This window comes from Amia ocellicauda, chromosome 8, assembly GCF_036373705.1.
Source record: "Amia ocellicauda isolate fAmiCal2 chromosome 8, fAmiCal2.hap1, whole genome shotgun sequence".
NCBI classification, from domain to species: domain Eukaryota; kingdom Metazoa; phylum Chordata; class Actinopteri; order Amiiformes; family Amiidae; genus Amia; species Amia ocellicauda.
In genome coordinates this window covers 34,267,100-34,290,936 of record NC_089857.1, presented here as the reverse complement: position 1 = coordinate 34,290,936, position 23,837 = coordinate 34,267,100, and the positions used below count along the sequence as shown (strand labels likewise).

The 23,837-nt window shown below is 36.7% G+C and overlaps 1 protein-coding gene across 1 annotated transcript; it reads right to left on the bottom strand.

Annotated features, from left to right (window-relative positions):
* Positions 1 to 242: 242 nt before the first annotated feature.
* abhd17b (abhydrolase domain containing 17B, depalmitoylase) lies at positions 243 to 23,837 on the bottom strand. The gene is made up of 4 exons (XM_066711168.1): positions 23,466 to 23,837; positions 20,582 to 21,056; positions 2,972 to 3,151; positions 243 to 2,431 (listed from the first exon to the last, which is right to left on the bottom strand). Exons 2-4 carry the CDS (start codon positions 21,046 to 21,048, stop codon positions 2,212 to 2,214), a joined length of 867 nt encoding a protein of 288 aa, XP_066567265.1. The 5' UTR covers positions 21,049 to 21,056; positions 23,466 to 23,837; the 3' UTR covers positions 243 to 2,211.

Below are 23,837 nucleotides of genomic sequence, written 5' to 3'. Positions count from 1 at the left end.
ACACTTAAAGCACATCCTGATTGATTCCTTTCAAAACTATTGTGGTGGTGGTGTACAGAACCAAAATTATGACAATTGTGTCACTGTTCAAATATTTATGGACCTAAAAACATACATACATACATACATACATACATACATACATACATACATACACACACACACTCAGTGTGACATACAACAGGTCATACAGACGAACACATAGTACAGCCAGGAAATAAAATTGTGGAGGCACAAAAATGGACAGTGTCTGTTTAATTTATTAGAACACCATGATGCAGCATAAGAAAACAAAAGTGACAAGCCATGATTTAAGTTTCAGTTTAACCTAACAAATTGTGTCCGAGATTCCTGAAACCACTGTGGCTACGTTGACCTGTCAGAGTTGAATAATTTTGGATGAACAATTGTGCAAGACTAGAAAATAAATCTGAGGTTTTGAGGATCATCATTTACATCTGAAGACCATTGCTCCATTTCTGGACCAGTCATAACTGTCCTAAAAGGTCAACTGGGAAACCAGTTCAAGTACTTACTGTCCAAATCTTGTGACCCAAGAAAACATCCGTACCAACAGACAGTTTTGTAGACAAAGTGGAGTAACAAGAGCGTCTCTAAAATGCCAAAGATGTCCTTTTCTTTCACCTTAACGTATAAAGCGTCTGTAAGTAGGATGTGTATTTATAATAATTGTTCTTTCAGGTGGGGGCCCAGCACTTCACAGCTATTGAGGTGGAAAGTTGTATGTCACTAGGAGCTGTGGAGAAACATTAAATCAGACCTTTTGAAAAGACATAATTCATAAGCCTCATTATTTACTTCTAGCATTAACGTGGTGTGGCAGTGGCAAATAACCATAGATTTAGACCATTTTGCCCCATTTAATTCAGGCCAGAATCACAGTGAACTTCTTTCTGGAAACTGGAATGATCCTGCACACAGTGTGGAATGCTCTGATAGAAATGCTTCCCTCCATTTATTTTTTAAGTTTTTTTTCCCCACAACGTATCACAATACTTCTAATTTAGATTTTTCTGGGCTAATACAGTAGTTACACAGTTTTTATTTTCTCTAATACATTTTATTTCCTATAATTAGGTTCTTTTATAAGTATAATCATTATTATTCATATTATATTAGCAACATCCCTTCAGTAAAGAAAGGTAACTTACACAAAATAAAAATTAACTAAACCAGTTGGGATAAATTGTGAAGTTTGCTATCCTTTCCAGTTTGAGGAAAACTGATATACAAATATGTATGCATAATACACAGGAATACAGAGGAAATAAAAATGTCAAGTACAAACATTATTTACAAGTTGAAAGGATGAAAAAAAGGTTTCCCTCATGACCTTCTACAAATTAATCAGCATATTATATAGCATTTCATTTACACCCAGCAGGCTGACAGTAGTCAGCCATATCTACATAGAGTAATAGTATTTCAGCATTTGTACAGTCTTCATCATTTCAATTTCCTAACCAAACAAGCTAATAAATGTAACAAGAGAAATCTGAATCTAACCAAGCTGGTTGTCAGGCTCTCTCTATAGTTTATACACAAAAATTGGCTAGAATGAGAAATTCTCTGAAAACTTTAAAAGAGCTTAAAATGTATCCAGCATTTAACAGTGGTCTGAGAAAAAAAAGAATATCTTAAGCGGATTTAAATCAAAAAAAGAATTCTTTTTACAGTTAAACTTCTCTCTGAAAAAACATTATACAGCTTATTGGAGATGTTTTAAAAATGTTTCCATATAAATTTGCTTCCGATATGCTGAACATTTGGCAACAGTTGCACAGCATTATTCTGAATTTACATTTCATACAGTACTCTTTTAAATGATGTACATTTACAGTTTAAGTATTAAAACATGAAAAAGAAAAGGAAAACAAGTTATTTACTATAATGAGTCTAGTTCAATAATGCGTTAGACTGACCTGAGTGTGTCTGAAAGTGTTCCAGGTTTTCTAGTTTCTTTATTTTTAATACTGGCATGAAAACCTTCACTTCTAATGCCTGCAAATCATAACCTGTACATTTTAAAAGGCAGCAAACATGAAGTGCAAACTATCCTCAGGTTCACACATTTTGCAATCTTTCACACCAACTTGTGCAGTCAAAAAAATGGGAACAAAACAAATAAAACCACAAGAGAAAAAAAAAAAAAAAAAAAATGAAGTTCACAGTTGAACAGGAGAAGTCCTCTTACAAATTGACCAGCTCGTGAGCGACAAACTGTTTTAATCTCTCTAGGTACTGTCCGTACAGTTCCACGTCATTGTGACCGGCCCCTTCCACCCACAGCGGCTCCACAGGTCTCTGGCAGCGCTCGTACAGAGCCAGGCCATGGGAAAAGTCTATCACTTCATCTTCTGTCCCATGAATGATCAACACTGGAGACGTGATCTTGGAGATTTTGTCAATACTGTGTAAAGAAAAACAAAATCAAACAAAAACAGTTTACACAATTTCTGATGCTGTAAACTGACATAAGCAGATATGATAAAATGCATTGCAATACATGGGAAACCCAAGTGCTGTAAGGCTCAAATGCATTCGAATGTAGGAAAGGGAAATAAAATAGCCTTGTATCCCACTAATAACTGAAACTGTAGCATTAAGGAATGCTATTGACAGCTCTTAATAGACTGGATTGCAGACAGCAAACTCATGAGCCTGTTTCAGACCACAGGCTGTAAGTCATGCAATGTGATGCTCTGTCTGGAAATTCTCATTTCCCTAATGGCCACTAGGAAGAGCCACAGCCTTGGCCACAGTTCACTGTGTCACATGATATGAGCGAGTTGGTTTCTTAAAGGCCCCCTTTGCATACAAAGCTTTTTTCTAATGATACAAATGTGTTCACTACATTTTATTTTTAAATCTACATACATTGATAATGATTGGTTTCTTAAATAATAAGTTCAGCTTCGAAAACTCATTAAAATAACTAAATAAATCTTACTTTGGAAATGCGTCAAAGCAGTAAGTCTTCTTAGTGTCTGGGAAGGCCACACGCATTCCTGATGTCAGGGGAGAGTGGAGAATGACGGCAGCGCTCTCGTATCGCGCAGCAAGGTCCACAGATGGGACAGTACCTATACTTTGGCCATAGATGATCACGTTTTCAGGACGGATTCCATACCTACAAAATGAAGGAACAAAAAAAAAAAAATTACATAAGAAAGGCTTTCCATACATTTACTATATAAAATCTGAAGCAGGCATATAAATACATAAGAAGAACATCATCCCACTCTGGGTAGTAACCCCGTGTCTGAAATTATGAATGTAAATGTGGCTGGTAATCTGTGCATAAGCAAAATTAGTTTTATTCAGAGCTACAGCTTTACATTGCTTCCACCTACCATGAAGTGACTCATTTGTACAGTACATTTGTCACAGAAAAACAAGACGTTCCTGTGGTAAAAGACGCATCCTTTTTTTTTTTTTTCTTTCCTCCTTCAAATCATATATTGTATACAAGGCGTAAACCAATACACCAATCAACAGTTATCTTTATTCTGCCTTAAACCTGATTTTGGGCCCACATAGCTTATAGAAAATAAAGTGCACCTGTGTCACAACAGACCATAAACTGCTTCTAAACAGACAGAACAGTGAGCTGATGCCAGTATAAACAACAGAAGAATAAATAATTTGGGTGCAGTCTTGCACAAGGCATCTCAAAGGAACATGTGATCTCCAGCATCAAAACAGGTTAGAACATTGAGAAAATATGCCTTAACATTTACTATAAATGCCGATTGATGAAGCAAATATGGAAAAGCTCATAGAAGTCCTTCATTTCACTTGGCAAAATGCAAAAACAAATGAAATTCATACCCAATAGGCTATTGAGGAAACATTACGAAATTCCAAATATGTCGAGTTGCAATGGAGTGGTAGTAAGAATGGTTTTTCAGGTTTACGTCCTGCATCAAACGTTTTTGCCTTCATATCTTGCTCTACAGACCTAGAAATATTTGTTTAACGCAATTTCTTAAAGCAAAAAAAAAAAAAAAAAAAAAAAACCTTGAGTATTTTTATTATTACAACAAACATACATTATATGCTATATGGTGCTGTAAAGGGAAGCTGGGTTTTGAAAGTCACAATCTAAAAAACAAACAGCAGTAGCCTATTTGGGGAATGTATTTGCATGATTGGCGTGGGAGTACATGCAAACACCTGACCTCTGAAGAATTGTCAGCTTAAGGAGGGTTCACCTAAAATAACAATTTTAATGGTCGTAACATAATTTCAAAATTGCATTAAGTCAAAATGGTATTTAAAAGTGTTTGGTGATTCAATTATAAGAATGGCATATTCAAAGCATACAATGAAACTTATCTTCTGGCAGTTTCACGTTCTACTCCTGTGATTAGTTATGATGCCTTGATCAACTTATTTCACCTCTGCAGATTCATGTTAAATGTGTTGTTGTTCGATATTACATTCTCTCAGGCCATTCTGTATTCAATAATTCATTAGATTTTTATACTTCACATGTAATTATTCTGACTACTGAACACAAATCTCTGCCTTTGCCACTGGCAGTCTGAACCAGAAATGCTTTTCACTTCTGGAACAAATTTAGAAAATGACAGATCGATGAGTATTGAAAAGCTGAACAGTTGCTGCTGAAAATGTCTTGTTTGTTTGTGGTCTGATATTCCAGTAGAAGCTACCTCATATTTGTGGGTGGGATTGGTTTAGTAGTAAGTGTATGATGTCAGGCTTCTCCATTATCTGTGGCTGGGTCGAACGGGAAAGACCGTAATGATGATCCTCTCTTTGTATCCCTTGCTTAGTCATGACAGTTCAAAGGACTGGCCGTGCACAACTCCAAACAGGGCACTGCATACTCTACTGGATTTGGGAAACTAAGATGAAGCTGGAGTTTTGTTTCATGTACAGCACATGCTCAGTTTATATTTTCAGAAATTAATGGTGAACTTCACTAGCTCCAGTAAGACTGTAGGTCTCAACTGGTAATTTGGTCACCTGATTTTCACCACCATGGGTGTTTATTATCCCAGGATTAGAAAAGGCATAAAAATAATAAATTAACAATAGCTTGGTTCTTCTCACATAGATCAGTACATTGTAAATGTCTAAGAGCAAGTTATACTCAATTTATTGTAATTGGGCATATGATCTTAATGCATTTAAGAAATGCACACTTCTCTGTCAGGTTGGTTTTCAAATGGTTTTCATGAAGTGCAGTGGTAGGAGGAAATGCGATGCAAAGCCTAGCATTTACGATGCCCCGCTGCTCTGCTCTGGAGTGAGGCAGAGGTCTTAATGGGCTCTAGATTAGTTTGATGCGGTTCTTCAGGCTGAAAGAGCTCTGCAATGTGGTTTAACCACTGCACCTCAGATGCAACATTTATGCTCCTTCCCACTCTGCCTACTGCCCACTCTGAGAAAGAATGGGTAAAGAAAAAGATCACAAAGTGGATGAAACCATGGGCCAAAGACATGCGACTTGGCAGATATGCCAGTTGAGTCAAAACTAGGGCACCATGGATTTATACTACAGCTCATTATTCTGAACTAGAATTTAAAAGGAATATAAACAGACCTCTAAATAACACATTAAGATTATCCATACACTTTTTTATTTAATTTTATTTTTTAATAAATAAACCTTAGGTTCACCACGGATCTGCAACACTAAATATTATGTCACATTTGGTCACAGAAGAACATTAATCATCAAGGATGAAATGGATTCTCAGGTCTAAGCTGTATAAAACACACTTCAAAATCTCAGAAGAACAATATATTAATTGTAACCACCGTTACACTATAGGTGGAGTGTTCTGCAAAAAATCCAGTCTGCCTGTTAAGCAGTTTTCACAGATGACTTGGATTTACTCTGCTGCACTGGGTATATGCTTATGTCTGCAAAAAGGAGTTCATACACTGATCTTTACTTACAAGAAGCAACTTTGGTGAAAGGGAAAAGGAAGGAGGAAATATTGAGTTTTGTAAATACTTTAGGTCCATAAAGGGGTTTACCTTCCAGAAACATTGCAATAAGGTCACTCTAAAAGGTGTCTGTGGGATAAGCAAAAACTCTTCATACAGATCTGCCACGGTCAAAATTATATACTGTTAGAGAGATACAATTCACAATAGTCCACAGAATGCTTTTATCAGAACAGAACAACCATTCATTCAAGCCTTAATGAAATCTAAATTTTTCAGATGAAGGTGTGTAGCTGGTTTCTATAGCAATATGCCAAGAAATAAAAACAAACAGGACAGACAGGACAACGGGAATCATTTTGTTCTTTCCTTCGGGCTACATAAACAGATTTTACACAGGAGAGTTGTCAATCTGGGATAAACGAACTATAAAAAACAAATAAATATTTTAGAACCACTCAATTATAAATCAAACTGTTGTCTTAATTTTTCCAGATGTTTTATGAAATACAATGGAGCTTAGTTTTTCCCTTTAATACTGTATTCTATGAATACAAATGAAAATGTTATTAGATCAGTTTTGATTTGTTGTTATGCATTAATCAACTTCCTTCATCAAAAGAATACAGTTGGATTTGAAGTTGTTTAAACTACTGTATCTTGGGGATTCTCTTTCTGCTGAAGTAAAGCTCAGAAAACTCAATATGTATTTTAGTGCGAGGCTGAACACAGTTCTAGCCCATAGCATACAAGACATGTTTACCAAGGGCATGTTTAATGTTAGGCCCAAATCATTCTCCATTTTTAGAGGTTTTGTTGTCATATTTGAAACATACATTCCCTAACTGGCCGAGCCTGTTCTGCACTATTCAAATGTTGCTCAAGTGCCCAAGAGGCACAGCCCACAGTATGGTAGTACCACAACAAAACAATATCCCTGCAAGTATTCATTTATTTTTAAGTTTGCTTGTTTATGTTATAGGTTTAATTATCAGAACTAAATGAAGAAGTATTTTCAATTTGTACAATTATATATTTTCAACAAAATGTAGGTCTAGTTATCAAGTGAATGATGATATGTATAAGACCTACATATTTTCAAATACAATAAGTAATCCTATAAAATCATTTGGAGTGAACCATTAGTCATGGACACATACAATTGATTTATGTTTGATGCCAAATAGATTTTTAAATAAATCAGATGGAATCCAGACAAGCTAAAAGGAATTTGTTAACACAGCAGTGGCGCGGCCCATTACTCAAACACTAGGGATTGCTTGGACCTGGGAAACATTTACCCTTGGAGTTGCCAGACCAGGAGAACCACTTACATCACTGACAAGATTTAATGACTACCACATGCAGTGGAAAACCAAAATGTGCTCATGAAATCATTGTAGGCGCCAACAGAAAGCTGAAAGGACAACCCTCAAAGAACATCCGCTTGACAAAATCTCTTTAAATCAAGTTCTAATTATCAGAAGCCTTCCCTTTTTTCAACAACAACACAACACAATTGACCAAGGAGCGGTCTGTTATTTCTTAAATTCATTGACCACCAAACATTTTTGAGAAAAAGTGCTATCTGGCAGTCCACACAGAAGGGCCTTGGATTTGTCTTGTGTATAGCATTCTGGACAGAATTTCTATTACAGTGTTTTACAGAAATCACACTGCAGGTGTCAAATATGCTACTGTAGAATATTCTGAAAATACTGTATTAACCACCCCCCCACACACACAAAACACCAATCAAATCAATTAATGACAACAATAAGCTACCGACTGATTTGTTGCATTTCCTGTATAGTGCGGGGCACCACTCAATCATATGGTCTTGGTTACTGTAGGTTTCAGTTTGACCTTACAGTATCTGTTTCCTGGCAACAAATTAATATTGCACTTTGAGGATTAGTCTTTTGGAATAGCTCCAAGATAAATTACAATTCTGATAGCAAAGGTTTTCACTCCAGTGATGGAAACAGTTCACAGAAGCACAAAAGGTATTCACCACATCACATATCACAACCATCAAAATGTGTATATCCTGCTTTCATATACAGGTAATTTATAAATTCTGAACAATTAGCCTTAACCTTGATATTAATTTCATGTGAAGTGGAAAAATGTGCTTTGTGGTCTCTAGTGGCATATATGCTGATAACAAGGAGCAAGGAGTATAAAAGAAAGAAAAAAAACAAAAAAAACATTCACATCTTACATTCATCAATGAAAACCAGTTCTGATACATTCAAACAATTGCCACTGAACTAAAATTAAACTGCTGGAATATAGTATCGTAGTAGCATTACAGTTTAATAATTTCAAAAATAGACTGGGACCCAGTTTGTTGGGAAGGTAACTATTGTTTTCTGTCCCTAGAGGAGAAGAAAATGTGTTGCTTTTGCTTTTTTTTTTTTTTTTTTTAATATAATCTTCCCTTTTTTAAGGTAATAAGAGCCATTTTTTGGGAATTGCCATATGTTTTTTTTTTTTAAACAATATAAAAATCAACCACTTAATTGTTGCTTGAAGAGGGGTAACATGCAAATTAAAACTTGCTGGGCAGAACAGACAACTACAAAACCTTTTCCACAGCAGGTCTTTCTAATTTCGGTTTCTCTGAATTACCTACACACAGATTATCATGAGTTAAAAAAAATAATAAACATCTTGGGTTTGCCACACTCTGATCAAATATGAGGTGCATTATTGGACTTCCTGCATCTTGGCGTCAAAATCCTCTTATTTTATCTGAATTTACGACAAGACATTTTATTTTGTGAGGACAAGCACTCCACTACTTATGCTTAGTCTACAGTAATAGCACAATCATAAATGAATAGGAAAGAGTTTTTTTTAAATGAGAAAATAAATGGGAAAGGGGCTTAGATCCAGGACACTGAGAACTGGCTATGTAAAGACAATTCCACATGTCCCAATGTAAATTTCAAAAATCTTACTAGATAAAAAAAAAAAAAAAAAAATCCACTGGGTATTAATATTTATGAAGGTAACATATACACATTATGCATTTCATGTGCTCACAGTTACGTTGTGCAGGTGGCACTGATAAAGGGATCATAACAAACAAAGATAAATAAAACTTCACTAGGAGACGCCTAATGACTCATGAACTCGATCACACGGCATCTCTCGCCCTGCTGGATTTACTCTGACACGCTGTCCTATCCCACAGAAATAGTCTCCCTAATGCATACACACCCACTGTACCCATCCCCAGAGCCTGAATTTGTAAACTGTGTAACAGCACAATAGCAATAAGGTGTGAGGTATGACTAAGCTCATAATGAATACGGTCATCATGAATACCAAGATTTGTGCTTGCCGATAAATGTGTGACACATAGGTTTTCTACAAATACAGACAAGTTACTCTTGGGTCCAGTCATTCATGGACTTTGAATCAGTCTAACAGCCACTAGCAATGAGGTTTATAAGTCATCCTTTATTGGTGAACAGTCAAAGATGCACTCCAGGGAAATAGAGTTTTTTTCCCCATAGATATTAAAACGTTAAACTGGAAGTGGGACTGATTTAGCATGCATATTGTTTCAGGCAATTAATACTCTTATCAACAGTGTACCTCTTACCTTGGATACAAAGAATATAAAAATCCACCAGAGACACATTTACAATAATTTATTACAATTTTTGGCAATGGACATACATTTAGATCTTAAAGATTATGGCTTATTTCTCTTACCTTAAATATTGTTGAAGTTGGCACATATTTACAGAGACAAAGCTGCAGTGCAATATACAACAATGCATGACTACATTTTAACTGAACCGTTACAAGCCACATCCACAATTCCCTTCATGTTGAAGACACTCGGATACTATGCCATAGTATCTGAGTGTCTTCAACATGAAGGGAACTGTGGATTTTGTTTATAGTAACTATGCTCTTTAAATGATGTGTTTTTTTACAGCTTATAAATTAGAAATAATACATTTTAGAAGACACTCATGCCGGTAAGACTCAAATGGTTTCATAATGATTCAGGCATAACAGCTGTAAGATAGTGACATTTTTCACTCTGGGGTCTGTAAATAATTACAGGAACTTTACACTTTCCCGATAAACTAGAATACATAATTACAAAGTATTGTACAGAGCAATGATATATTTGGATGGATAAGAAAATGATTAAATGTAAAACCCAATTCATGGTAAAAGAGGAAATGTTTTGGGCAACTGTTCAGAAAAATAAGTGGCTGAAACTGAAGCCTGGGCCGAGAACAAAGAAACCAAAGTTACAGGATAGGAATATTCAAGTCATTTTCAAATTTTAATATTTATGGTGGTAAATCTACTATACGAGTTGCTAATGCATGCATCTTCAAGTGTCTATTCTCAGCTTTATCTTAAGTCATTGATTTACAGGTTACATTAGGTAAATTAAGATATTGCTTAACAGAATGAAAAGAAATAACCACACAGGGGGAGCAAGGAAGTCTGAAAAACATCAATCAGCACACACTATAATACCTCCAATATTACTGGTACATCCTGTGTAACATTGTCCCCTATTTCTTATGTAACACCTTCTCAGAAGACGGGAATACCAACACGTTAGATACTTAAATTATATTGTAACGAAAGTCAGCACCGAAGCAGCTGTTGGAAATACTCAGAAATCCGTTAGACACAGCCAGTGCCAGATTCTATTCATTCTCTGGCTAATCAAGGGGGGATGTGAGGGAGAGCAACTTGGAGCATAAGACCGTTTACAAATGACAAGAGGCCATTTGTCCCAGAATGCTCATCTGGGAGCTAGTTTCTTGCTCCCTGAATCAAACTGCTAATCCTTCTGCATGGTTAATCCACAAAATGACCCCTCTTATTTAGCAGGTTGAGAATGTTTTAAATAAAATATAAGACCTTGAAGCAATAGCTGCTCTTTTACATATCTTGTGCAGCTACACTTTGAAAATGAGTTCATTTCACTTACAGCAGGTGCATGACATGAATGTTAATTTTTGCTGCTCAATGAGCATTAGAAACATACTGTACTGGAACCATGTACTGTGTATTTCAGGTAATATCAGAAAGACATTTAAGTGGAGTTTCTAGTTTGTTTTTTTCATAAAGTACATTTATTTCTGTGATTTCCTACATTATGATCTTTTGCAAATGACAAGAGAAGGCTCAGAGGTGAATCACCATTTTCTTTGCCAAATCACAATCTCATTCCAGTCATCTTAATGTGCCTGCCAAGCAGGCCCAATTAAATGGATCTAAAGAATAATTCCAATATCATTTCCAAAAGCTAAATTAATGTCTCTGAAAATGGTGTGCTACACAGAGGGGTTAGTCCTAAACCAAATCGCACAAACTGAGCATTGTGAAGTGCTGTAATGTAGGGAAGGTTAGTTTTAATAATCTCACATAGAAGGGTTATGCAAGGTTATAACGCACATGATCTTGTTATTATATGAAGGATGGAAAAAAATAAGATTCCACTCAGCATGATTGTAGGCATGGTCAATTAAATGTGACTGAATTGTACTGACAGGAAGGCAAGAGTTAACTGCCAGTAACCATCTAAACTAATGCAGTTTATTAATATGCAGCCCATATGCAGTACGGAAATATCAATTCACTAAATGCACCAAATTAATTACAGTGAAGCAATGACTGTTTAATGAATGCTGATTTACTCACTTTGGAGACTGAACTGGCTTGTCGTTAGAGGAGTAGCCTAAATTACACACACTAAACTAGTCAAAAACCAGTGCAAAATTATATTGATTAAGGTTGATTAAACGTCATCTCTACCATAAGTTTGAAGTGTAAAGATGTGCAGTTGTAACAGAATTGATAACTGATGTTTTGAACTCCGAATTCTTTTAATGGTTCTTCGATTTACAAGTTGAGAGTGCAGGTCCTAACTGTATTCCTTATTAACGGCTAATGTAGAAAACTATGTAGTGACATCACGTTTTAAATTTACCTGGGCCGCTTCAAAGCATTGATGTAATTCAAGTTTATGCTTTGGCAGAACTGAACAAAAACTGGGTGAAAGGTCTAAGTGCAGCTGTAAAAAGCAAAGACACAAATCATCTTTTCTCTTCAGACACATATCAAAGGCAGCCTGAGCAATCTCACTTTACACTAAAGGCATTGCAGACTAATGTCTTCCAAAAGCACGATGAATGACAAAGAAACAAGTGGTTGTTCAAGTTTCTAAAAGAACGCAGAAAGGGGGGGGAGAATATGTACATGTCCTATCTATCCACCAGATGGTTTATCCTGAGAGAGACTTACAGAGACTGAGTTGATTCATACTTCCACAATCACTCACAATGGGACCTTGGTTTTATGACTCATCTGAAGGATAGAGCAAAAGAAGGTTAAGTATCTTGCTCAGGGAAATGCACAGTCAGTCAAGGGTAGAGCTGGTCTGTACAGGTAACAAAAGTGTGCCTTATACCATCTGACCGACTCCCTAGCCTCTCTATAGTGGAGTATGCATGGGATTGTAATATTGTAATCATTCACAATAAAGACTTTTAAGATAGGAGCAATAAGATTCCATGACCACAAGCTACTATTCTGCCATCTTCCTTTGGATTGCCATTCTGAAAAAGTTACATTAAGAGGAAATCAAGACACACTGGTTTTCTGCATGGACAAAGAAACAAGTAAAGCAGTGTTAGCAGACAAATAGCATTATCCCATAAGCACCAACTGAAAAACAGGATGGAGTTCCCACAGCTTATTAAAATACATCAATGCAAGCTCTTTCCCCCCATTAAACTCAGCAGACTGGTGAGGCTTTCACACCCCTTTCACGTGTTCTCTAGTTCCTTCAGATCATTAGCTAGGCTCAATGGCCCTTTTAAAATACCCTCACGCTATCAAAGAGCATTACTTCAGACTTACTTTTGACAGCTAAAATGCATGTACAAGTAAAAAAGCTCAGATGCGATCACCCAGACTTCTCAAGGGAAAACTGCTTTGATGTGTAAAACAAGCATTTATTCAATACATTTTCCAAATCAAAAAATATCTGTTTTCTTACCCTTTCTTTGAGTAGATGATACAAGTTATTAAAGGTACGGTGCTGGGTCAAACGTTTTGATGCAATACAGTGAAAATAAATAACAGTACATTCAGTCAGCAGCTTTAAAGATCAGTCTCATGATATTTCCATAACAGTTTTTAAATGTCACTATCAAAAAAGCACAATACATTTTTCCATCTCAAACATTTAGACCTGGTTCAAATCAGTTCATTATAAACACATGGAACACTAACATTACCATGCTAAAACATTCAGAGAATTTCAGGGATGCAGAGTGCCTTGTAATGCAGAATGCAATAACCCAGGGGTCCTTTCACTTGTCGGGAATGTAAAGCAGTGCAGGAATAAGCACATTTGAATATTGATCCCCGACAGCACATGAAAAATGACAACATAAACCAGAAAAAAAACAGAACCAATCAAACCTGACAGGCAGCCAGCGGTTTACATAGAACGTGTGCAAATACTTCAAAAGTCAAATTGGAAAACTGTCTCTCTCATAACTAAATGATACATTAGAGTGTAAACCATAAATCATGATAAACAAAAAACAAACAACCTATTCAGCATCTTGGGACACAAAAAGGGTACTACTAGCCAAAACGTGATCAGTAGATCTGCCATAAATTTAGAAAACTTGCCAACTTATGACTTTGACGCAGTAAAATTTATCATAACATTTAAACATTGGATTATTAAATTCACACTCAAAACCTAGGCACAGACCAAATCAAAACTTTGCAATTCACAGATAGGTCAAAGTACAAACCTGTACCCTATTATGGTTTAATTTATTGGAGAGAAAAAAAAAAAAACACTTAAAATGCAATAGGGTACAAATTTATAAAATGCAATTCACAGGTGGGTCAGCATGTTGATTTGGTTAGCCCCAGTCTAATTAAAAAGAAAGCATTTTAAACATTCATAAACTAAAATACATACATAATAAATAAAAGCATATAATTCACAGACCTGCCTAAAATCAGAGTTTCTTTAGTGAAGAGTAAAGCAATTCAAATTAATTACAATGACATGGTATTTCATTCTGAGCAGTGTTTCTTTAATAAGCACTGCGAAAAATAAATTATAAAAAAGTGAATGGTTTAATGGACAACTGAAAGGTAAGGCTGCATTTAAAAAAAAAAAAAGTTCTCAACCATTCATGGTCTAACCACCAGACAGATTGAAACACACACACTAATTTGGCCATTACCTTAATCAAGAGTTCAGATTGAGGTCTCCAACTGTTAGCACAGGTGATACATGAACTATGTTTCATGAGAACCACAAAATACTCCAAAGTTTAAATGGGAAGCTTTTTAAGTGTCAATCTTCATCATCCGAGAACCTGAATCTCACACAGGCTTTGGAAACACCTGACGGTCAGATGATTATGATCTTATTTAAATCTAAACAGACAATACTTAACTTTACAAGGATAAAAATGTATCTTAAGTAATTAAATAAATACTATAGCCTACATTTTGCAAATTGAACCAAAGCTAGTAGCACCTTTTAGCATGAAAACTGAGGGGGACAAATAATTACTTCCAAAATAATTTGAGACAGGTACTCTGAACAGAGACTGTTAAGGTATATTTGTCTGTCTGGTACGCAGCAGACTCTTGGTGTTCAGTTAATCCCTGAACCTGAAATCTCTTCTAAAACAAATCTGTTGCCTGCGCTTTGCACTTCATGATACAGTGCATGCAAATCCTCAGCATTCCTCCTGCACAACCTTTCACACAGATCATTGCAACATACTGTTGGTAGGGTTTAGCACACTAGTTCCCCTTAAAAGTATTTTCTCCGTGAAGCTGTGGAAAGATGAAAGATGTATCACAATTTTCAAAATCATTGTTAGACACTGCAGGGCTGCAGAGTGCTTGTACCTACACCATGAAGACATTTTAGAGAACTGATGTAGCCCCCCATGAATTTCCAGTTTTCTGTAGTGACAAGTGTCTGTTCCCTTGAACATTTGGGAGAGTCTAAAGCCCTGGTATTCTCAGCAGATCAGTACAGTAAAGACTGTGGCAAATAATGATGACATTAAAAAAAACAAGTAAATACTCCGAGTGTTTGCTTCCATGGCTCACACCTTTATTTACTGGGTCATCACAGTCCATGTGAAATTAATGAACAGCTCGATCAGAAGCAAGGAACAATATTTCATGTAAGTAATACGACATTTAAATTAAATGCTAATCTCAAACAAATGGAACAAATTAATTGTGCTCCTGTAAAAAACAAACAAACAAAAAAAACCACACAAATCAGGCCAAAAGAGAGAGAACAGAGCAGCCAGTTTCATTTTCAGCTGCACCAAAATGGCTTCCTTTTCACTTGCAATGATACATTATGCACCATTCAGGTGTAGAACAAACCTCCCCATATATGCTCTCATTTAAAAATCAGCAAAAACACCAGTAAAAGACATCTGGCTACATCAGTTATGCAATTCATGTCAGAACTGCTGCAATCCCTTTGAACAAGAACTATTCAACAAGACGGCCACCACAATGTCCTGCCATGAGACATCAGAGGTTCAAGGTTACAGTTGAAATCAAATAATGTTCTTGTGTGGGAGGAGGGTGGGTACCACTGTCAATTCTAATGTAATGAGAAGACTCAGGCACGATAAGCAAATGTTTTTCCTAGGCAATCTGTATTTTAAGTAATGACCCAGGAAAATAACATCATGGCAATATAGTCCTTGAATGATTAACAATAGAAGTGCTATTTTCTTAACGGGTGCAAGAAGAGAAAATTAATCCAATTCACTTTGTGAATTTAATTCCTGTGCTAGGCAACACTAACAGGCTCCGCCCACTATTACTGGTAGCATTTATATTAGAGAAAGTAAAAGGATACCATTACAATCAGACTGTATATTTTCCTGCTGTTAAACTAATTTTAAAACTACAGTTAAGTACGGCCACTCATAGCATGAGTATGTATAGTACATCGTGTAGGTGTGACCTACGCACAATTTCTGCCCTTATACTTTCACATGGATGATATATACATGACCGAATGTCAAAAGTCATAATCTTTCATTTGTTACTGAAGAACTGCATGTCTTTCCCTGTGTGTCTGTGTAAACAAGGTCACTGTCTCACTGTGCTACGGTACTGTGCTATAGTTCAACCCCGATACCTAGAAGAACAGGGTCTGATAAGAAACAGTTCTCACCAGCAATTTGGGCTTGATATATCGTGCAAACCCCCTTATATTAAACATTACGTATGCCTTAAATTTACCCCAGTTTGACTATATATGGGTCTTCCTGAGCAGTTGTCAGGCAGAAACTGAGCTTCCACTCATCACAGTACAGACATGTGGGCCTGTTATCTTTCTCTCCTGTCTGGTCTGCATAAAAGTGCCTGTAGTTTGTAATTTCTCCAAGACTGTTCTTGAGATTGCCTCTTGAACCTCTTCCTTGCAGCTGCTTATAATAAAAACCTTTTGATTGGAGGTGCAACTCTCTCTGGATTCCTGCAACTCGTCAGTTACCGTGAGCGATTATCATGAATCTTAATAGCCAATATCTTTTTTTAGGCAAAAGGAAAATATTCTGCCCTGGAAAACTAAGTAGAACAGTTTGGAATCAAAAGATGTAGCACTGATTTAACTACGGCATTAAAACAGCAGAAAAATACATATTAAATGGAACTTCTATTCCCCAAGCTGGAAACTTCATAATCATTTGCATGTTAATGAAGTTTCATATTCTGATTCTATTGTATACACAGAAGAGTGTCCTATTCACACTTCTTATGCTTTGATACAGTGTGCAAACCAAAATGTTTTTCAAAATGTGATATCAGGTTTACAAAGCATAATAGGGGGTATCAGACTTCTCCAGCTGAGCTGATGAAGCAAAGAAATGAGCACATTTTTGGAGCCAATGAAAATAGACAGATCGGGCACTGAAATTGGATACCAAGAGGCAGCATTTAGAACATGCAGTTCTTAACTATGCCGTCAGTGCAGCCTGTCATCTTACACCAACTCACTTACAGTAGCTTAAAAATAAAAAAATAGAAAAAAACTTAAAAGCCAAGTCAGAACAGATCACGTCAAAGCAAAGGAATTCTTGATTTGTACAGTTACTCCGATACAAATTCAATTTCTGATTCATCTCCAAACATTTCTCAATGTGCACATGTGCCCTGAATAGGCCCTTTTTGGAACAGTTTGAAAGGATTCTGTAATTTCACATTCTATGGTAATTAAATCATCTGCCTAAAGAGGACTTTTTCTAAAATCCCATGCGATTTCTCCCAATACTGGTATAATTAGATAACTGTGGCTTTATTGTACTTTGACTAAATAAGATTAAATTACATTTTTTTTTGGTGCAATCATAGACAGGATGTGTGCAGCAAGAGATAACAAAATCAAACCCTGGAATAAACACCATGTGAAACGGCAAAAAGTAAAGCCTTCAATAGTGGTTAGCCTGAAAAGACAAGAAGGAGGCATGTAGGGTGCAGAGAAGTAGAAACGTAGAAAGACAACAGGTTTCAAATTGTTATAAAGGAGCGTTTATGAGCACAGATACTTGTCCTCATTAGACTTTAAGTCACATTGTTTGACGGGATATTTATAATGTGAATACCCCGAGAGGATCACTACAGCAGAAGAGCAGCTTGAGGCCATTTCTGGATTTTCCTTCCAGAGCTTCTATACAATGTCCTCTTTACCATGCAGAAACTACAAACAACTCTTCATTGTGTGAAGCTACTAAAATCAAGATTCCTATTCAAAATGTTTAATTCTTTCAGATCTTACAGATTATTACAGCTGAGGCAGAGTTTTAAACCAGCCTTAGCACAACTAGCCCATGGTTTAGGTTTCATATTGTTTAGCTCACAAGAAAAATCACATTCACATAATACAAGTTGTTTTTCTTTTTTTACATGTTGCTTGTTCAGTTACAGTCTAGCACCGTGTTAATAGATTAGCGTTGTTGGGATTCAGAAAACCTGAAATGGGACTGGGAATAATACATTCATAATAAGTCATGCATGAACTGGCGAGACAGCATGGCATTTACCAGAATAACTATATTGGTAGACTACTGGCATTAAAACTTAATGAAGTATCATGAAGAAACTTGAGTGTAGCTGAGCACTCCCACACCATTAGTGTCATTTGAGGGTTTTATTCCTCCATCTTAGTATTTTAATAGTGTATTTATAATACACCTTGGAGTCATTCGTACTGGGAACACTCCCAGGAGAATGAGTTGCACAATATGCACTTCATTCTTATATTATGTGGGCCTATGGCATGCTGTTCATTAAAATGTGCACACAGAAAGCCGATTTAACCAATAGCAATTGCTAAGAAAGACCATCTTCGATAAATGAAAACGGTTAATTCTTACAGTAATTGGCTTGTATTTTGTACTCAGACATGTCATGTTTCATTATGTTTTCAATAAAGGACTTTTTTCTCCCCCTATTACACTTCATTTTTTTTTGGCTTCTTACCCACATTGTCTTGTCTTTTTTTGTATTTATGAAATAATAAGGATAGAGATGCAGCAGACTCTATACAAATCTAAAGAGCGAGCTTTTGAAGAGTGAATTTTGTGGTCCATTACACAGACGTGCTTTACGAAGAGAGCAATAGAGTTCATCCACAGGAATGAACTAATCTTCTGCCTTATAACTGGTGGAAAAGCAAAATCAAGCAGCATTTTACTTATTATTTACAAGGCAATTAACCCATGTTTCAACCCTATAACCACCAATAAATAACTCCAGCTGGAAGCATAACCTTCAAAAGGAAGACTTCCTTAGATCTATTTGTAAGACTGTAGGCATAATTTAAGAAACATACAATGGCAGAGAGGGAAGAAAATTTAAAGCTTAGCCTTCCAGTTGGGCTGTTTATCACATTGTTTGGAGTAGATAAATGGCTCATCTCGAATAGCTTGAAAAGACTATAGGACAGGATTCAACTGTAGTGCATTCAAGGGGCAATGTACTATGCAACATGATTTCCGATAGATTTCCCATAGCTTCAATTTCTTCCAAAGATATTGGACATCACAAATCTACCCATTATGAATTAACCATGCAAAAGAAGCTATGTCTTTATTGATCAATCACACATTTGCTTTACAGTTATCATATCAAGTGCTGAAAAACAAAATATTTAAATGATCCAAAGTAGAGCTATAAACAGCATTTAATTGAATAAAAGTTTTAGCCGCCTGTTTATTGGGCCATTTACTGTCAAAACAAGCATAAAAGTAACATTTTGTTAATTAGGTTAAATATTCTTGAAAAATATTTAAAGTCCTTTTTTAAGATGCTAGATCTTTGCTTTTTTTATTTATTTTGTTGTCTGTAAACAGAACCATCATATTAGAAGATGCACATCACCTCAGATTGTTACTACGAGAGACCATGCCAGGGGCAGTGTAATGCTTAAAGGGGAACCCAAACGTATAATGTAAAAATATATGTAAATATTTGTATTACCATTTAATTGTTTGTTACATGGTTAATAGTAAATTTCTAAACTTAAAAGCTATAACTTTACAGCCCTAATCTAAACAACTGTTTTGCATATTCCAGGGGTCATAACTGTAATCTACCAGTTTCCACAGAAAGTTATGATCTTCTGTCAGAGATCTGTGTTGAACAGACACAGAGATATCAAGTGATATGGAGGACTCAGAATGTTCATGTCGGATAAAAAAAAAAGAAACATAAAAATTAGATCTAAAAGGCAAATGTCAAATCTGCCCCCGAAGCAGGGAAAAAATAAAATAATCAGAATAAGTAAATAGGTCTTATATTATATACATGCATAAATAAAGAGGACAAACGGGAGGTAAAGTCTGAATTTAGGCCTACACACCAAGTTACTAATAGAACATGTACAATAGACAGCAATAGCGAGAATTTCAAAAGGGCCAAGATAAGAAATTGCTTGCACATTGATTTGTGAAGCCTCGGGCACTCTAGATACTATGCAAGCACCCTTTTAATATAGTAGCTACTCAAATCAACTATGAAAACTGCAGAGATTGGATTTCCATGAAGATTTTGTTATATACACAACTCAATAATAGTAGGCCTATTTATATTTCATCAGGCAAACAAAGGATAAAAACAAAATAACTTTAGGTAAACAGAATAAACATCTCATATTGGGAGGCAAGAAGGATTTTTAAATCTTTTCTTACCATAAACACCCACTGTTTCCCTCTAACAGCTCATAGAAATAAGTGCCTATCAAGTCTCTGAAGCAAGACTGAAAATGGGAACATTATGCAATTAGCTCTCCAAGCAGGATGTTGAAAGTATAGAGCTCATTCCACTTAAAGTGATAGTAACTGGGGGGAATGGCTCTATTTGAATTTCAACCATTAAATCTCATGGCCAAATGATCATGCCAAATAATTGATGGTAAAAATAGGATGACCTATAGGATGATGTAGGTGGGCTCACAACAGATTTATATTGAATGTAGGGAGCTGACTAATTATGTCTCCTTTGAGAGATGAGCACAGGCACATGTAACAGTTAAGATGGACTGACTGAAACGGTTTCTTACCGTGTCCTGAGAGCCTGCCATGCAGCATCCACATCAGCGTAGAGGTTTTTCTCTGATGGTTTCCCAGAACTTGCTCCGTAGCCAGAGTAATCATAGGAGAAGACATTGCAGTTTATTCGAGAGCCCAGCCCGATGTAAAAGCTGCTCATCTGGCCCAGGTCGACAGCATTTCCATGCGAGAAGAGAAGAGTAAACTTTGCATTTGGAGAACAGCGGACAAACATGCAGGCTATCCGGTTTCCACGACTGGTCCTGGTCATAAAGCACTCAATAGCTTCCTTCTCTCTAGCCGAGTACTGCCAGTCGGCACGTTCGGAGAGGTGCAGGGTCCATCGGCTCCCACTCTCGTCACACATCAACGTGTATGTGGGGTCAGGGGGGAGGAAAGCAAGTTTGGATGCAATCTTGCTCGGACATGGAGGGCAACAGAACAGGCAGCACAGCTCACTAAGAGAAAGATTATTCATGTTCTTTTCTGAAAAGTAGAAACAAAAACAGGAGATTTGATTTAATTTTCACCCAATGTCCAAGTTACAACACTGCTACATAGAGGATGTTTAAAAAAAGCAGAGGCTTTGAAAAAAATCAAGACGTGTGCATGTGACAGATCCTGCATGTGTTAATCAACATAAGTAAGAGTCTGTATATTATATGATAAGCTTGTGCTTAAAATCTCATGCACTAATGCCAACGTACACACATTCTAGACCCAATTAAATCCCTTTCTGGTAGCACTTTAAAAACAAAAGGCCTTATTCATGAGGTATTAAGTACAGTGAAAACCTGGCCAAAGAAATGCTAATGTTACAAGAGTGGACTGGTGGAATGAACTGGCTGAGCATCAGTTTGGGAAATCAATCCCTTTTGTCAAAGGAAAATTTCCATAATCAACCAGGCTTGAAGGCTGCAGCTATTTTATTTTTGTTCATTTCGTGCAGTAAATACCTTTGCTCTGGGTTACCATACATTGTGGGTAAAAACACTTCAAATCATACACCCCCTAACAATATTCCATGGTGGATAAATGCTTAAGCGAAACAATGCTGAACCCACAGTGATTTCCGAAATCCTCAGAAGGCACATACTTCTAGTATTTTAAGGTTTTGGCAAATAGGAAAAGCTTGTTTGCATGAGGAAATGCAAATACAAACATATGCTTCTTAACTCCCCCCCCCCCCCACTTAGGATAAACAGCTGTTGTACAGCTGAACTGCTTAACTTCCTCAACGTAAATGTTAACCATTCACTGTGAAGATCACTTAAAGACAGTGAATACATACAATCACCAAGAGACTTGATTATAAAAATAAAATATTAAGTTAGTATATAAAAGGTTTTTAATTTTAAAAATAAATAAAATACCCGGGAATCCTTGATATTTTCCAAGGTTATATATCATTCTTTAAAAATGGCTTTGTCGACTTTGCTACCTGAGTTCAGGACAATGCCAAACGTTTTCCGGGGGAGTATGTATGTATGTATGTATGTATGTATGTATGTATGCATTTATTTTTACAAGCCCTGATAGATAACCCTCCTACTGCATGGAAACCATCATTTCCCCTCCTGTCCTGTAATAGCATCTCCAGGAGTATCTGTCTTCATCTTATTTAGCTCCGACTGCTGCAGGGGATGAATTAAGCGTTGAACGTATGGAGGCGAGCTCCTGTATTGACCACCAGCACTTCAATCCAGGCCAAGACAATGTGGACGTGAAGCCAAAATCCGAACATTGAGTTTTCACAAATGTGAAAATGATCATACCCTGGGTCAAGGTGAGATGACGTACTTTAATTACAATTACAAAATGATGTCAAACAAGGTTAAAATAAATGAGCCGTGATGAAGATTTTAACGTAGCTGCTGTAGAAAGCGTCTCCACGGGGGGTTATTTTTAGTGCCGGGCGCCTGTGCCACCAGCGGGCCTTCGCTTTAGATACCAACTGTTAGGTGAACAGATCATTTTAGTTATATATAAAACCAATTAAATAAGATCCATCTCGAATATACATATATATATTCAAGATGGATCTTATTTACACCCCCCAGTCTCTCTCTCTCTCTCTCTCTCTCTCTCTCTCTCTCTCTCTCTCTCTCTCTCTCTCTCTCTCTCTATATATATATATATATATATATATATATATATATATATATATATAGAATTGTGCAGTTATTATAATAAAGCCAGAACAAAGTAGATTTGTAATGGTTACTATAACATGTAATACAAAGAAGCTACACTGTTCAAAATACTTTGTGGGGAACCTGTATGCATGCCAGTAAAGTTTGTACCCACCAAGAATACATTAGGATGTTCACTCTTTACAATGTATACACTTCTCTTTCCAAGGGTACATATTCAAGCTCATGACTTACACATGATGAATGTTCAATTACTTTCCCATTTTCCATTAAAACACTGCAGGACACGACCGGGGGGACAGCATTGGCCTAGAAACGCAACATATAGGATCTATCGGGTGACACAGACCCTGCACTATAATGGGTGGGATGACTGAAGGAAAAGCAAAATGAATCCGCAATGGGAACATCACTACACCGACCAAGAGACCCATTTCAACCTTTACAGCGCTCCCGAGACACCCATCACCTTAGTGAGCATTTTACATGGACTGAGGTAGTTTCATATATTTATATCGAACAAGAGAGACATTCAGCCATACATAGGGCTTGTAAAACGTGTTTAAATGTATATATAGATAGATAGATAGAGAGAGAGAGAGAGACCTTCACATACACACACACATACAGAATCCACCGGTGATCTGCCGCATCCCATTTTCGATGTCCAGTAAGATGGATCACAGGTGGACCAATACATAACGTAACTACAAAGTGGATAAACAAAGTAAGTTTTACACACCTCAGACGTCCAGTACCAACACGGGCTGATGGTCAGGGTTAGGGTTATATCCAGGAGTCCCAGGAAAAGCACACGGTGTCTCGACCCCCCAAACGTAAACGGCTCTCCTCTGCGGGACACGCTGCTCTACGTCCTTTCGCTTGGTGTGTCGACTGACTGGGCAAATAAAACCCAACTTGGCTCAGGTTTGATCAGATTCAATAATCCAGCGAACATGTGGGACAATGATTTGGCCTTATCGATTAGCTAAAAAGTGATCAAGAGCCTTCGATCTGGTTCACCTTAACCCAACCCGATCCGACAGCCTCGGTCCACAGCCTCAGTCCCGCTACAGACAATAAACCTCCCGCACTCTCATTGGTACCTTCTGTT

What these genes read in the sequence shown, in the direction of transcription:
- abhd17b (XM_066711168.1), bottom strand. Translation starts at nt 21,048, where the DNA reads ATGAATAATCTTTCTCTTAGTGAGCTGTGCTGCCTGTTCTGTTGCCCT. An exon ending in TGGCAGGCTCTCAGGACACG is followed by an intron (nt 3,152 to 20,581) that starts GTAAGAAACCGT and finishes TTCATTTTGTAG; the next exon opens with GTATGGAATCCGTCCTGAAA. An exon ending in TGCTTTGACGCATTTCCAAA is followed by an intron (nt 2,432 to 2,971) that starts GTAAGATTTATT and finishes TTCTTTACACAG; the next exon opens with TATTGACAAAATCTCCAAGA.